We start from the raw sequence: 18,039 nt of genomic DNA, 5'->3' as shown, positions 1-18,039 counted from the left end.
CAAAAGGAAAAAAAATAAAATTATGCCTGCCAGGCTCAGCATGGTGTTTTATTGCTATTAGTATCATTAATTCACATAAACTTTAACATCAGTACTTCCAAACATTAAGAACAGAATACATGACAAATGAAAAGCATTTTGCCCACTTAGTGATATTCCGTCATCTAAACAGCATCTCCATGATGAGCAAAATTGACAGTGAATGACATACTCGAATATCCCTGGTCCAGTTTAGGGACGTCAAAGACAGCTTTTGATTTTCAAGGTCCTCTGCGAAAAACTGCATATATTTATGATAAATTTTGAAAATAATTTTTAAAAATTACAGGTGCATCCTCTGACAAATATCACTTTGAAAGTAACTTTTAAAAATAGCTTGCTGAATACTAGCCTTTGTTTATTCCTCTTAGATAAGAACTTTGTACCCTGTAATTCTAAATAACCGAGTACTTATGGTCTACTTCCATTGTTTAAAGGGAAAATAACTCTTAGTACTTAATAATTATGGTTTCATTGCTGTTATTGGCATCATCGTTAAGTGTGATGCGTCATCCTTAAAATAAAAAGTGCTAACCCTAATCCTTGTGGGTTTTTTTGGTTTTTGTTTGCACTTTCAGGGACAAAGAAATAGCATGGCATGAGACATGGCTCAGTTCTATTACAAGAGAAATGTTAATGCCCCCTACAGAGACCGCATCCCCCTCAGGATAGTCCGAGCAGAGTCGGAACTCTCACCATCGGAGAAAGCCTACTTAAACGCGGTGGAAAAGGGAGACTATGCAAGTGTCAAGAAATCCCTCGAGGAAGCTGAAATCTATTTTAAAATCAACATTAATTGCATTGATCCTCTTGGAAGAACTGCTCTCCTCATCGCAATCGAAAATGAGAACTTGGAGCTCATCGAACTGCTCCTAAGCTTTAACGTCTACGTCGGGGATGCTCTGTTACACGCCATCAGGAAAGAGGTCGTCGGAGCTGTGGAGCTGCTCCTGAACCACAAAAAGCCCAGCGGAGAAAAACAGGTACGTGCAAAACTACTTTTTTCAGTTTCTTTTGCTTGCAGAAAGTTTCTGTGGATGCTCAGATTCTCCCCAAATTTTAAGGAACAGAAAACCTGCAATCAGAACCGCTATGACAGAAGAGTACCGTTAAGCCCCCAGTTTATACTCTCCAGCAGTCACCACCACCTGCCCCTCCCACCCTGGCAAGTCAGACTTCAGTGGGAACTAAAGCAAAACGAGGTCACCTATGTTGGCTTCCCGTACACTGGAGACATTTCTATGTGAGAGTCAAGATACAAGGTTCAGGGCTTCCTAGGTATGGGTGGGTGTTTTTTCTCATCTTCGTTTTTTGATATTCTACAATATTTTGCTATTTTCCTGTTTAACCTCATTGCCTGTTCAGGAATTCTGCCTCTTACTGCAGAAGCGAATTGTACATCTAATTTTGATATGGTTCTTTAGCAAACCCCATTAAATGGTTTTAAATTGAGACTTACATATTTTTTTTTAAAAATCTAAAAAGATTACTAGAAAATAACTGAACTCTGACCGCAGGCTTAACTATATCAAGTTCACTGATGGCAAAATGTCGCTTTATCTTTATGTCATCAGTAGAAAATAAACTAAAATGGCACAAAATTATAAATACAATGTGGTTTTTATTCCTGTTTTCTCCCTGCTTCTTTTTTTTTTTTAAACCACCAAGGAAGTGGCGATGTCATAGACAGAAATGAATGAGGCATCTATTTCTGTCTGTCTAGTTCCTTCTGTTTCTTACTGGCCTGTATCTGAATTGTCTATTCGATCCTCTATCCTTTCACACTGAACTCTTCCTTCCCTGTTTCAAGTCTAATTGACTAATTGCAGAGACACCGCATGTACTGCAGTGGCTCAAAATCTGCCTTTTAAAGTAAAATCTTACACAAATCTGTGCCATTGCAGCTCTAGCAACTTCTGTTCTGTTTGTTAATGCGCCAACAGTTCTCTGCAAATGATAGGCTCTTAGGAGACGTTGCAGTCTTTGAAGACGAGCTCTGCTGTAGCTCTTATTGTCTTTGCTTTACTGGAGGACTTTCAGCAGACTCCTCGCCATTAGTAAGAGAACTTCTTAGCTGCACATCTCCTGAAAACTCCTCTCCAGAAGCCCGCGTTCTATGGCCCATTCTTATGTCTCCCCACCATGCACCCCCTTTTCCTTAACGGACCCCAAGCTTTGATAAAACAACACTCCACAAGACCCCTATTTCATTGCTTGTTGTTTTCCTGGCTTTTTCTTGTTTGTTTCACAGCCAGTTGTTTGTGGATTACCTTCTCAACATACTGGTAAAACTTTACTGATAGAAAAATTTGTTTCATTTATCCTTCCGAACTTGTACAAACCCTCGACAGGGATGGACAGGTAATGGAATTTCTGAAGATACTTGTTATGTTACATCCAAGTTTTTCACCACTGGAGAAATGCAAAGACACTTAGGCAGGAAAGAGTAGAAGTCTGTTTTTATCTGTGTAGGTTCAGGTGCTACTTTCAGTCACCTTGTGATTTGGAAGTTTCTTCCATGATCATGTCTTGAAGTACTTGCATTTTTTAATAACAGTGATTTTATAGTGTACACCCTCTTGTTTTATGTCTCTATAGACCACCACAAGATAGGTATTAATGTCTGTGGGTCTGGATCATTTTAGACCACAGCAAGTCTTTAGAACAAAATGGCCATTGGTGTTTTTCCTGTTTATTACTGCATAACCTTCTTAATTCTATTTTCTAGAGAATATTGACCAAACATTTCAGTGTCTCTTTAGACAATGACATTTGTGCCAGCCAAAGTAATTTGGTGTCTGGAGAAGATATCTGCTATTATGAGAGTGTTTGTTGGAAGATGTTCAACTTCTGAGCTAAATTCTAGTCTGACAAGTAGGTCCTGGCTCCTTAGAGGCACTTGATTTGAACCCTGAGTTTTAATAAAAGGCAGTAAAGGTTTGCAATCTGCCAGGAGTCTGAAATATCCCAGGCCATGTGTTTCTGGAAGATTTCTCTTGGATCAGTTTGCAAGCCAAGATTTTTTCTTTCCTATTTGCACATTCTGGAATCCCTTTTCAGCGAAGGTACTGAGAATAAACAAACAAAAGGAATTGTATCTTTTTCTTCAAACTTTATAATTTGGAAAGAGAAAATCCAGTCTACCTCAAAGTCCATGGTGTCTTGAACAATGACAGTGAGGTTGTTATATCATGACATTTCTACAGTGTAGTGCGCAAAAGATGGCCTCAGGGGTCGGGTGGGGGGAGGGCAGGCAAACCCCATGAGAGCTTGGCTGTTTATCTGTGATTTACTTAGATTATGCATCTCCTAAGTACGGCCACCATCTTGTGGAATAGCAGTTTCCATAAACCAGTGTCTTGTAGGTAACAAGTAAGTTCTTGACAGGATTTTTTTCTCTCAAACAGTGTAATTCCTTAGATGATACTCATGATTGTTGAAAGTTATTTTGTGTGTTATTATAATTTACCTAATTTCCACTCTCATGGGCAACCCTCAAGGCTCTAGAAAACATTACTATTCATCGTGTTGAGATTACTGACGCCAGTGGTTAAAACTTGAACACAATAATATCCAAGTGGACAAAATAAACATAGCTTGTCTTAAAATGAGTCAAAAAAAATGGATCTAATATTTTTAAAAAAGCATACAAATCTCATGATTAGAATACTTAGGACTTAAAATGTGATGAATGTGGATCTGAAAATATATTCTTCTTTTACAAATCTGTCACATATTTGTTTCTTTCTCTGGAAGAAGCTGCAATGTGTGCTGGCATCCTGAAATCCTGGGGGCTGTGAGACTTCAGATTAATCTGCACATTAATCCAGTACATTCGCCTGGGAGCAATTTACAGTTGGCACATGCTTACTGTGCAGGGCGTTAGCTGAGCACTGGGGAAGAGACATTACTCCTGTTTTCTAGAGGTTTAAGGTCTAGTTGTGAAGAGAGTTGGGGAAAATATCATGGGGATATGAATAAAGGTGATCACAATGGAAAAGGAAAAAGAGAAATGAATCCTTGGCTAATTATGAACTTGAATTAAATGGACTCGGTAAATACAAAATATTACTGTGTAGAGGGTGTCAGGGGAGCAGGAGAAAGGCCAAGATGGAGGAAGAATGTTTAAGGGTTTATCGCTGGGAAAATTCATTCCATTAACTAAGATCAAGAGTATCAGAAAGGTTTGTGGGACCTGGTTGGATATACTCAGTTTTTGATTTTGGTTGAAATTGACATGTAGGAGATAATTAGAAATTTTGGACTTAAGAAAGGGGTCTGGGATTGATACACAGACAGTAGGGAGGACATTGATGCACATAAAATCATCTGTCCTCCGTCACTGTGACATTGATTGTCTCTCCTTTCCCATGTATACTGTTTAAATGTCTATGTTATTTTCTCAACACAGCATCTAATCAAGATACTTAGGTTTTGCCAGATACACAGATGGGCATAGATCATTAACTACTCCCTTCCATATTTAATGTAGATCTTCATAAATCAGGGCATCGAGTTCTTAGGGTTTTGTTTTCATTTTTACTGTAAAGAGTGGGAAGAGTAATAACTGATTTCTGTCCTGCAGTAGACACAGCCTCCGTGCTCCACGCTCGGCAGGACGATGGGACATTATGTATTCGTACTGGGACGGCTCCCTTGCTAGGATCACTCTTCTGATATTCTCCGATGACTTGAACTTTTCTTTAACCTTAATACCTTCTTTCTCTACGGAGAATAACTGAGAGTGACTTCTTAGTCCCACTTTTCAGTCAATTGATGGGTTCCTTGACTTTTAATTATTTCTAGAAGACCTTTCTCTTTGATGTCTTCTAAAGCCAGATTCCATTTCAGTTTTTTAGCGGCTCCAGTAAATGTTTATCAGAAACAGAATTTTCTTTTTCTCTCTTCATTTAGACAGTGGTACTTAGTCTTCAGCATCATCAGAAATACTGGGGGGGGCTTGTTAAAACACAGGAGTCACAAAAGATGACCACCGTGCTGTCCAGCGTTAGCCATTGCACCCATTGGAACAGGGATCATTTAAAGGATTAGTTAATTATCCTAATTTACAATATGAGCTAGATACATTTAAAAGAAGCCTCCAGGGCTGCATATTTAGGCTATGTCTCTATCTTGAATACCATGATGCCATTTATCATGTAGTTGCTCAATAAATACTAAGACATTAGAAGCTCTGAAATGCCAGGGAAGAGCAGAGCTGAGTAACAGAAGTGCTGACTTCTACCCTGTTCACCACCTGCAAACAGGACAAGTCTCTGAATCTCTCTGAGCCTTGGTTTTCTTGGCTATTAATTGGAATTAATCATAGAATTAATTTACTTGCTTCTTAAAGTCTGGTGGAGGTAAAATTTTGTTAAAGTGTTTTATAGGGTAACATGTAATAACAACATCATATACGGTTATTACTGTATTATGCCACGATCTCTGCCTTCCTTTAACAAACAAAGATACAAATAATACAACAGAACGCTGAAAAGAAGGAGCTGAGTAAGCACTGGCCAACTTTCCTTCTCGAGAGCATGACTTCCTTTTCATTTGAAAAATACAATCATTAGAAATAGAAACCCTGCTTAGAGAGAGCGAAGGAGAATTTAATTCAGTTTACCTTTTTTTGTTTCCATCTCAGTGCACATAGGAAATTTTTAAAAAAAAATACTAATTTCTATAGATGTGCTAATACAATTTGTGGCTTTAGAAACAGTACCTATCACTTTTATGAAGTGATCAGAAAATCAAAGAGAGAAATAGGAGGTTGGCGTTAGCAGGTTAATGCAAATATATCTCCAACCCGAAATACATCCTGCTGACTAAAATTAAAGAACATTTTTTCAGTTGATATGGATGCTAATAAATATACCCCTGGCTACTGGGCAGAGAAAAAGTTTGCTTTTATCTCTTGCATTTCTTTGATTTTCCTCTTTAGGCTTCACAAATAATGTACCTTCTACAGTCCCATGAAATTCATATGGCCCCTCTTCAGTCACATTGTATGTCAAGACAGCCAATATGCTCGAAGCTTTAGAGCTGCCCCTTGCAGAATGAAAACATGTTAATAACTTCCTTGGTGGTTAACCAATGGGAGTTACACCTTCCTATTTATCTTTATTAGATCCTTGATATCGACAGTAAGTGAAACTAAATAAATGTATAATCATAATCTTAGTCACTACCAAGATTCAGACTGAGAGTGAGAGCAAGAGCAAGAGAGAGAACTACAGTAAAATATTAAAGATGTTCTCCCCCCAAAATACTTATCCTATTGTGAGGCATGGCTCAACCAATCATCAATAATCCTCTCTTTATATTTTGATGTAAAATATCAATAGAAAAGTTGTTTATAATATTGTCTAAATCCACCATTGATATGAAAAAGCTGATAAAATAGATAAACAAGGACCTACTGTATAGCACAGGGAACTATACTCAACTTCTTGTAATATATTATAATGGAAAAGAATCTGAAAATATATGTAGATGTATGTATGTATATCTGTAATTGAATCACTTTGCTGTATGCCTGAAACCAACATTATAAATCAACTACATTTCAATAAAAACATAATTTTAAAAAAATGAAAAGGCTGAAAATGATCCCTAAATATGATCTTTATAAAGTAAAGTAGTAACCAGTATAAAGTATTTTTATTAACAAGTACTCTGAAAATTCAGTCGAGTCTTATTTTCCCACAGCAGGGATTTTTAAAGGTATTACAACATAGGGCATAGATTGTGTTTAATCAGCTGGCAAATGGCAATCATGAGAGATCTGAATAATTCTGCCTTACATGGAAGAGTTTTTAAAAGATGGGCTATGTTACACTGTTAATATGATAAAGTGGCTTAAGCTAACTGGTCATTCTGACTCATAAAATAATACACGTTGACATTGTATTCTTCTTGAAGGCCAGTAAATTATAGAGAAGTAATCCTTCGGGACCATGTTCTCTTGCTCTTTGCTCTCAGTGTATCACACTTATTATGAAAGTAAAAATCATCATCATCATCATTATTAAATATGTTTGGAACCCACAAGAGCAGAAGGCTTTTAGCGCTTTCTGAAACTCAAGTGAAAAGAGAAAGGAGCAAAAAACAATCTGAAGCAAAGCAGTAAGTAAGCACTGAGGCATTTCCATCACACAGTAAGAAAATACAAGACAGGGCTCTTATACTCTGTTTGTGGACAAGGAAGGAGTGAGAAATAGTGAAAAGAGTTGAGAGATATAAATCCTATTTTATAATCTCAGACAACTTATTTAAGCCTTTTGAGCCTTGACTTTCTCATAAATAAGAGGGGGTTTATTGTCCCTGCTCACCAGGTTGTTGTTAAGATTAGACAGTTAACACACCAATGTGATGAGCATTAAGAAAGCTCATTACCTGCTGATTCCTCCACTTCGATGCTGTCTGAGCATTTTACACTTATTAAATTCAATTTAATTAAAAGTGCATATGTACATGGAAGAGTCTAAAAAGTCCTCAAGGCAAATGCTTTGTGAAGTACTGGATGCTGCTATGAGGAGTGAGTGTATGTTAAAATAAGAAAGAGGAAAACTCATCTTTCAAATGTGAGCTTTGGTGAAAAGCTTTTGGGGGGTCATTTTTATTAAATCCCCCCAATCCATCATAAATGTTGTGATTAAATCTAAAACTATTACATGATGTCTCAGTAGGCAATATATTAATTGAACTTCATTCATTGTAATAATTAAAAAATTAATCGTTGAGGAATATTGAGATGCCACTTAACAGTTGTAATTAATTGAATGGATAAGGTGTTAATATAATTGGGAATTTTAAAAAGACATGTTGTGATTACAATGTCTCAGAACTGTTCTCAGAATGCCCTTTCCACCTCATATTTACTTGTACTCTGATTAGATGCAAAATGAGTTAAGTTTTTATTGCTTGAATATCTGAAGCACAAGAAAATGAGGACTGAAGTTATGCAGAATTTCAAGAACCAATTTTTCAAGCACTCAGAAAAAAGACATGCTCTCAATTTCATCACAATTTATTCTTGATGAAATGATTTTCTGAATCAAGTCATTTCTAGATATCTCAGTGTCAAGTCTCCAGTATTTGAATCGTGTGTTGGAAACTCTTGACAATAATTCCAAACTGTGTGTTTTGAGCAGGTAAGAGTCGATTTATAGAACACAGCCTTCTTAGAGAATGCTCAAATTCACCCAGAAGGAGTGGGTGGTTTTTGGAGGGAAAGAACAATTCATAATTACAAATTTACCTAATGAATGCATAATGTCTCTTCTCTTAAAGGAGATCATGCTGGGTGAGTGGAGTGGGTTTAACTTTGCAAGATCCTCACCCCCTCACTTGTGTAACCGAACTGCAACACTTCTTAGCTTCTGGAATCTCCCAGAGAAAGTATTTAGATTTGTTTGATTTCGAGACACAGGCTTAATTGTCAAGCAATACCAGCATCATCGAGTAAAAATGTGAATTTTTAATGCAATAATATCATGATGAGTAAAGTATAAGTTAGAAATAATTATGCATTTATTTAGATTTTACGTGTTATCCACTGTCCAGAATATCAGAGAATCCTCAACTAGTGGTATATTGAATAATTTTCCTCAAAAACAATACTCAATTTGAAAAATTAATAGGTTGAGGTACACTGTAAATTTCTACTACATTTTACCTTCGTGGTTGTAGGCAAGGGATAAAAACATTATTGGTGATTATTGAGCTTTACAATGTGCCACGTATTCTCTCAAGGCCATTCTACGCTGTTACCTCATTTAAACCTCATAACAGTCTTTATTATTGCTATTTTTTTAAAGTTAACTTACCCAAAGTCACCGTCAGTAACTAAGGACTTAAATTGCTTTCTCCCCTCTGGCAACCCGTGTGGATGCCACTAACAATTGCAGACTGCGTTCTTGCTAATCTTCAAAAAAGCCTTAGAATCTTTGTTTAACAGATGTGGAAGCAGTTACTAAATAATAGGGCTTTAATGAGGATTAAATGCATGAGTGCGGCAGTAGGGTATACTCAAACTTTCTTTTTGACTGTCCGGTATATATTTCCACATTTATTTAATGGATTCCTCCCAGTTACCCTGAACCATCCTAGACAAGGAAATTGAAGCTCAGAGAAATTGAGTTACTTGCCCTAGAGAGATTTGAATATAGGTTTCTCTGTTTTCATGGACTTAACTCTTCTTTTGCCAAACTGCCTGGTTACTTTGTCCATCAGATGTCGCGCAATCTCAGCCCTTCAGAACTGCCACCTCCTAGGAGCAAAAACTTGGTCCTGGAGCAGCATAGAAAGATTTCTTCAGGTCCTTGACTTCTCCAAATTATCCTGAAAATTCCTTTAGCCAGAGGCTGCTGAGCAAATCTTTAGTGCTTTCAAATGACTCATTTAGCAAAACTGGCTATCCGATGCCCTCAGTTCCTCCTAGATTGTTGTAGGCAACCATTGGCAGTAATGAGGAAACGCTAGAGGCTGAGAAACTGCTGGGAAGCGGGAGGTGATTACATGTCAACCAATGTGCACTTTATATTGTCCCGTGGGTGGGTCTGACACGGAGCTGGAGGGACTCAGAGAGGACCCGATGGCTGAGACTCTGCAGAGACAGACCCTACCTCCCAGACTGGAGGAGGTTATTTTGGAGACAACACAAATCCTTTTCCTATTAATACGTGACCAAAATTATGAAACCCTGATCCAATTAAATACCTCTCTTCTTTACTACCATCATATCCTGTATACCTTGTGCCGACAGTATGTAAATAGGTATCACTTTCCCCTCCTATGCAAATCTCACAATACCAGGAAGTAAGAGTGTGTGTGTGTGTGTGTGTGTATGTGTGTGTGTGTGTGTGTGTGTGTGTGCACCCTCCCTCTCTGTAGGTTCTGCACTCTTGGATTCAACCAGTGACAGAGGGAAATATTTTAAAAATTCCAGAAAGTTCCCAAAAGCAAAACTTAAATTTGCCTTGTGCTGGCAACTTTTTACATAGCATTTATATTGTATTCACAACTATTTACATAGTATTTACATTGTATTAGGTATTACAAGTTATCTAGAGAAGATTTAAAGTATATGGGGGGATGTGTGTAGGTTATATGCAAACACTACACCATTATATATAAAAGACTTGAGCATTCTCAGATTTGGGGATCCAGATCTAGGGTCCTGGAACCAATTGCCCACAGATACCGGGGGCACCCACATATACATACACAGATACACACGCATATATATGTACACACATGTGCACACATTTATGCAGGCACTCACACTGTTTCACAATAAGAATAATGGAAAATGGGACTGCTTTTCTTAAAATCATCGACAGTATCTTAGGCTTGGAAGAGATTCTAAAGTCTGTCTGAAACTATCACCCATACAGTGTTTATTATTTGTGCTAAGCATGAGCAATATAGAATTATTCCTTTTCTTTTCCTTTCAAATGATTTTAATGCTCACACAGATCAGCCTGAGTCAGTATGAAAGGAGGCTGTTTACACAAGGGCATGAGTACCAGGGGCTGAGGGCGACTGGATGCCATCTTGCAGGCCAGCCACAAATACATAGCAGAACATTAACATGAGTTATCTCTGGATATTGGGATAAAGGGTATGCTGTTCCTTTTTGTGCTTTTCTGTCTTTTCTAAAATCTCTGCAATGAACATATATTATTTTCAAATCAGAGAGAAATATGTGTCTCAATCTGTATGTGTCTATACATCTATGTATATTTATGTACAGAAACGTTTATCGTGGAGAAACTGGGTATGTATGTCATTATCTACACTGACAGACCCAGCAGTGTAGACTCACTATACTATTCTCGGTACAGAACCATGACTTCCGCACCTGCTTCAGCTCCGCTGGAGCAAAGCAGCAAGGGAAACTCACGATGAAGAGACAGACAGGGAGGCTGGGAGAATGGTTTGGGTGAGCAAAGATTCAGTAAAGGAATCCTGTATTTCTTCATTTTGATGCAGGAAAAAATGGATGTGGGGTGTGAGGAGGGCCATGTCCCAGGCTTCGGTTGAGCCCCTGGGATGTGCCCCGCCAAGCGTGGGTCCTTGGCTTTGCGCAGGAAAGAATTCAAGAGCGAGCCACAGTTGAGTAAAGGTAGGTTTATTCAGAGAGATCCATTGAAAGGCAAGAGAAAGGCCACGAGGGGTGGGAATTGGGTGCTCAGATTAGAGTCAATGTAGGTGCACACTCCATAGACAGAGTGCGGGCCGTCTCCCAACGGCTGGGGTGGGGGTGGGGTGCGGAGTTGGGGATGGGGAGAGAGAGGCCGTGAGGGGCAGTGTTGCCCATTTTTATGGGCTTTGGTAGCTTCATATGCAAATAAGTGGAAGGACCAGTCTAACTAGTCTGGGATTCCCAGGAAGTTGGCCGTTTCCCACTCTTTGACCTTTTGCGGCTAGCCTTGGGGCTGCCCTGGTGCCTGTGGGCATGTTATTCACCATGCTAAAGTGTTACAATGGGTGCATAATGAAGCTCAAGATCTGCTAGAAGTCAAATCTCCCACTGCCTTGAGCCTCAAGGCCTACTGGAGGTTGAATCTTCCACCATTTTGATGTTAATGGCTGTAGCATTCTTTGAATGGCTGTGCCCTGCCCCGTTCCTGTCTCAATTTCTCCCCTTTATCTACTATCTTTAAAGTTTTCTTGGCCTCCTACTGTGACCGAAAATTGTTAAAATGTGATCACAAAATAGTCCTTGACCTGAGGGAACTAAATCTAGTAATCAATTGCAGCTTCAAGATAAATAAAAGTAATAATATAGAATAGGTGTCGTCATTCATTTTGTTCTCTATACAAGATTGAATTTCCAATTGTATTTACATCTCTACTGTTGTGGGAGGAGGGGCACAGTGTTTAACATCTCAGAATTATCCACATTAGATTATGCAAGACCCCAAAATTGAAGAAATTTAAGATTATTAAAAAAAAAAAGAAAGAGACAATTATTGTAATGTTTCTGTGAAAGGATAAACGTGTCTAAAAAATATTCGGTGGATTTGGGAAAGTGTAATATGTTGATATATTAGAAGGCTTCTTTTGTGCACAATGGTATGATACCATTCTCTCCACCCCAAATAGAATCAGTTTGAAATGTTTTTGCTTTGCACACATATAACTATGAGCTTTATCAATGAAATGCTCAAGATTTTAAAAAATTTTATTGATCAATTAAGTGTATGTTAAATGTTGCTAGTTCACTTTTCTCTTGTATACTTTACCCTAGAATATTAGAGCCCATTAATCTTTTTTTTTATTATCTGAGGAGCTTTTGAGTCTTTTGACCTTCAACTACCAGCCTGAGGAAAGTGTACTTCAAGTATATTTAGGAAAGTGCATGTCGAGGGCTTTTCAACCTGCACTTCACTATACTCTGAAAAGTATACTTGAAGTGCTTTTCAGCCTCGATCTAATGCCTTACTTGCAGGTAGATTAAACCATGTGTTCTAACTCCTGCTTTAGACGACTTTTACTTTACTGTACCATGTGCTACTTAACCCTGGCCTAGGCTGCCTGGTTCTCTCAACCAAAAAAAGCAAAGACTCAGGTTTAACTTTGTGAAATCAGAGAGCATTTTGATATCATACATACTGATCCCACATCCCCCCACCTTTGCCACAACACACACACACACACACACACACACACACTCCTGGAACCATTACAAGTCTGAAGAAAGTGAAATTTAGAGAAATTTAGGAAACTTGCCAAAGATTACTGAGATTATTCATTCTTGAGCCAGGATTAAAGTTCACTTTTTGGGGGTCGAGAATCAAATAGAAGTATTTATCATAAACATTACTTTCATTCCAGCCTTAAGCATGGCGTAGAACAAGGGGAAAATAGAAATACAAATAAATGTGTTAAGGCTTAGTTTTGCGTAACAGAAACCGTTTCCTGTTGGAAAAGGATCAGATTTGGAATCAGACAGACAGGAGTTCAAGTCGTAGCCCCATCCCTTACTACTGGCATGACCCAATGGTGATTGTTAACTTGAAACAAAAAAGCGCGAATGGCTGCCTCTCACAATTACTGTGAGAACTGGAAATTCGAAATACTTCGTGTACAGTGAGTGCCTCGTGTATTTACCTTTGATGTAGTGTTGTTATCGTCGTCATCATCATTCACTTATTTCAGAACCAACTATGCTAATTTGATCTGTCTAGAGATTCACATTGGAATCATGATTCTATGTTGTCATGATTCGGTTCCAGATAGGCTGATGCAGACCCCTGGGGGCAAACTTGTTGAATCCTCGTGATGAAATCTCTGAGGCCAGGCATCCTAAACACCCGCACAATGGTTAGGAGGGTTGTGAATCGATGAGGGGTCAGATGGACCCAGGAAAACTGACCGTTTCCCCAGAGATGTCAGGAAGCCAGGAGAGAGGAAATGGATGAGCCTTCTAAGACCACAGTCAAGTCTACATATATAATACAATCTAAACATGTTGTTAATCATCAAATACAATGTCGTTTCACTCTGAATACAGAGAGAGAAAAGGAACAATCATGATTAAAGAAAATGATCGGAGATGATCTCATGGAAGAATAAACAGGTTCCCTTAGGGATATTTGAGGGAGTATGTTTTCAGAAGAGACAGGTCATTTAAATTCAACATTATGAGAATAAATGTAGAACATCTCCTCACATAAGTCACACTGTTTCTTTTAATAAAGATGAGGTAAAGTAGATCAAGTTTGTTTTGACCACATTCAAGGAAAAGACTGCCACCTGGTGAATACTGGCGGCCTCTGGAAACACGTGTATTAGCTTTAACCATCTGGCGTGAACTCAAAAATAATAGGCATATACTTTTTAGTATTTTTCTTTACTTTTCAATAGATTACAGTTCTACATGCCACAATATTAGCAGAGGTTTTGTAAGGCGCCACAAACATCACCAGTTTCCATGAAATTTGTCCATTTTTACCTGGTACAGATGCCTCTTCTATGGGTGATGTAATTCAGATTAAATGTTACCCCCCAAAAAAGCAAACACAAATTCATGGACCACCATGATACACTTCTTTGGATTTCTTCTTTACTTAATTCTATAGCAAATGATTAAAATGATATCTGGGGATTACGATAATGCTAATACATTCCATTCTTTACAAATCTGATCCAAAAAGCAAGGAGCAGAGGAAGTGATTTTTTTCATTCTGTAACTAGTGCTGCGCTCAGCGTCTGTTTTGATTTTCCCTGAGACTCAGCCTCTTCTGTATATTTCATCTGAGGCATGAGAGTTGTGGAATTTATCCCCCAAGTTTTCTTCTTCTAGTAACATGTTGCCCCTGCACCTATCCTGCTAGACACATTTCGGATGCTTTAAAACAGAGGTTAAGAAGTCTCTTGGCTGGTGGCTACAGAACTCGTAAATTGCTGAAGTCTTTCATTCTTGTATCTAAAGATTTAAGTTCACAGCTAAAGAAACTCAGTGGAGGAAAGAATAGAACAGCATGATCTTTTCCCTTCCCATGTGCGTTTTTCAGCATCCAGTCAAAAATCTGGGTGATACTTTCTTTACTCGTGGGCAGAATGAAGCCATCATTCCATCAGGAGGACCAAGTGCCCATCACTTTTCTCGTGCCCAGAAAGCCGGGCTGCAGGGCTGCCACGACTTAGCTCCTGTCTTCTCTCATTAGCTTCACACTGTCACTTCCTAGAATTTTTCCAAGCGTTAGTTCAGTTATTTTTATGCAGCCTCAGAGGAAGAGTTTTGAAAAGCAAGTTATTTCCGTAGCACTCCTTGGTTTCATAGCTATGTTTTTAATCCTGAAAGGGCTATGTTTTTGTGGCCTTGACCTTCCTGGATACTTAGCAACACAATACATCGTGTGACAGTGATAGCTCAACAGATTTTCCTCATTTGCATAAATTTGCTGATTCTTCTTAACGAAGCCTTTTTTTTCCTTTTCCTTTTCCCTCAAGTGAATACTAAATATATAAATATAAAAACTCTATTAGCCTTGGTTGTTATAGTTGGGTCTTTTAAAACAAAATTGCTTTTGAGCCTGTTATCCTGTGATGGTCTTTGTGAGTCACCTTCTTTTCAAACTTGTGAATGTCAGTGTGTTCCTTGGGCATCTTTTACTCTTCAAACCAAATCAAATTGTAGTCGCATTTTCTTCTCCTGGCTACATAATACTGTGCACGTGCTGGGTATTAAGTAACAGTCTGCCCAGTAGATGGTGGATGGATGAACATGGCTGATTAAAAACCCCGTCATCACTACTGAAAATAAATCGGGCAAAGAACAATCTGGCAAGATAAAATCGAACATCAAGAGCTTAGAGGCTTTATTTAGTTAAGGTAGCAATTCTCACTTAGACCATATTCAGAATTAATATCTTTGTTATAACGTTTTATGGGATTTGTTGTTGTTGTTTTTAATTTGGCCTCTCTCTCCCCACGATGCTGTGTAGGATTGTAAGTGAAGTACTGCATCCTGAGAAGCCTCATCTCATCTTAAAAAGTTAAAGTTCCATATGGAACATGCAATGCAGCCTTCCTTGACTGCACTATTTCCATAACAGCCGGCAACTGTTAAAAAATAAAACACACCTGAAATTTTATACATATTGAGAGAGAGAGAAAGAGAGAGAATGTGTGTCTGGATAGAGAGAGAGACAACGTGTATCTCTGAGTAGTGGGAGTTAGGGTGAATTTTGTGTCTCCCTTGTACTTCTGACATTTTAAAAATCTTTATGCAATAAAGATATACAGCTTTTATAATTGGAAAGAGTCAGCGCTTTTCTCACAGATTATAATGCTTCTGCATATCACAACAGACAAAGGCAACAATGAGAAAGCAGTTATTAAATGTATGGGCAGGTTAAACATGAATATAAAGTTAGAATTCTTTCTTTGGAAATCTTTAATTATACTATTAGAGTTATCCATGAAAGGGACGTAAAATTTAGGAAATTTATACTCACTCAACAGGCCCATTCTTTTATTGCTCATAAAGGAAATAAAAATTTTTCTTTAGTATTCTTAAATTTAACTTCTCATTATTAACGGAAAAATAAAACCCACAATTGTAATAATTATCTGTTTTCACATCTAAGATCACAAACGTAAAGGGTACTTTCTCCTCCTTTCATTTGTGCATCACTGCAACTCAGTGTTGGAGCTCAGAGCTCTTTCTTCATACTAAGGTGACTCGATCCTCCGAGTAAACAGGCAATGCTGTTATGACTAAGCGTGAAGCCAGTGAACGTCGTCCTGGAGGCCACGCTGAGGGTCAGTGGATGAGCCAAGATCACCTAACTCCTCAGTTCTATCTCATCTGCTCCTTTTAAGGTGTAACTGATCCAGCCACACATTCAGCTGTGGCCAACTCACAATTGCCAGGCATTCGGGCTGCCCACCCTAGACAGCCTTACCAACCTGCAGCCATTCACATCTTCTCAGCTCCAACTACCGGTTCCATATTTTCACTTTGCCATATTATCTTCTCATTCATGGGAACTATTTTGGTTCCCACCCTGGGCTTTTGGACCAGTGTGTTTTCCCATTAGGACACCGCATCCATGTAATTCTGCTGCATCTCTCCCTGCCAAGAAAGGATCCATATGAAATTTTTTTTTATCATTTTCTTTGTTAAATGGGTGCTGTGACAGAGAAAAAGCAGAGTGAATTTTCCACTTGAAGCATAGATTGTTTAAAGAAATCGAGGCATTAAGCACAGTATGCAATGGTATTTTGCCATGCTGGATTGATGACACCTTGTTCCCATGCCTCCACATTCCCCATATTTTGAGTGCTCTTCAATCAAAGTGGATTAAGATGTGAGGATTCATGTCATTTGTCCCTACATTCCTGCCAAACATGCTCCATCCAACTAGGAGGACACAGTCTGGCGCTGTGTTTCCTACCCTCCTAAGAGTCTCAGGCTGCTTGAAAAGTATGGGCAAGCTTGATAGTGTTTGTTTAAATTTAACACAAACGAAGATACATTTTACTCCATGGACACTTCATTGGAACCTCAAATGACAGGACTTGACATAATTATGTCAACTTTTATTTATTCATGTAAATCTACATTAATCATGTGCAGCAGACTTTAAACAAACCTTTGGAGAAAACTATAAAACAGAAGAAAATGAAAGTTAACCACGGTGTGATTTTTAACCTCTGAAAGATGTGTTTTATTTCAAAATTATCTTTATAATGATTTGATAGTATGTATTCCTTTGTATTTAATACAGACAGTTTAAAATGTGTTTAAAAAGTATTTAAAATAAAATGATACAATCAAAAAAGAGAAAAGAACTTATACAACATAAAACAAAAACTGATAAAAATAATTCTATGTAATGCAGACTGACGACAAAGAACGAGAAGGCAATTATGCAATTTTCTGTATTTTATGCTCCATCTAGGTGGTGAAACTAGCACCCTTTATTTTTGTTGGAACTAAATCCTTTTGAAAAACCAGCTTAGTAAAGTTTAGCAAAAGCAAAACCAAAGAAAAAGGTAGTCATAATTAATCACTCTTTCATGCATTCAAAATGGAGATGATTAAGTAAATTACAGTGTATTTTAACACTGTACAAGTTAAAATATTGCACAACCATTGCAATAATATTGAGAACACTTAAAATCTATCAAGGGATAAATACCAAATACCAACTGAATATCATGAGGATTAAATAATGTCGTAATTAATTTAAATATGATGTGAATGCTAAGTCTCTTTAGCAAGCATTAGAGGTTTTCATGTGGATAAGACTTTCTGAGCACAAAAGTAAAGTAGATATTTAGCTTATATGAAACCCTATACACATGACATTCATTCATCCTCAAAGTTTGGAGACCTATTTTAATGAATGAGTGACAGGTTACACTGAGCAATGTTAGGGGGAAGAAAGACTGATACATCTGATTAGTAAGATGAAAATAACATTAACAGTCTTTATAATAAAAATTTACATAAAACCTAAAACATGGAAATATTTG

At 37.9% G+C, this 18,039-nt stretch overlaps 1 protein-coding gene across 1 annotated transcript in view; it reads left to right on the top strand.

The window, feature by feature from the left end:
* The window catches only part of TRPC4 (transient receptor potential cation channel subfamily C member 4), a 166,549-nt gene that overhangs the window by 47,497 nt on the left and 101,013 nt on the right, over nt 1–18,039 (top strand). Inside the window, exon 2 of the mRNA XM_031684604.2 lies at nt 618–1,022. Within this exon, the coding sequence (XP_031540464.2) occupies nt 645–1,022 (378 nt within the window). The 5' untranslated portion in view covers nt 618–644. The remainder of the gene's footprint in view (nt 1–617; nt 1,023–18,039) is intronic.

This window comes from Vicugna pacos, chromosome 14 (assembly GCF_048564905.1).
Source record: "Vicugna pacos chromosome 14, VicPac4, whole genome shotgun sequence".
NCBI classification, from domain to species: Eukaryota; Metazoa; Chordata; class Mammalia; order Artiodactyla; family Camelidae; genus Vicugna; species Vicugna pacos.
The sequence above is the reverse complement of the archived record's forward strand: the minus strand, read 5'-3'. Positions and strand labels throughout refer to the sequence as shown.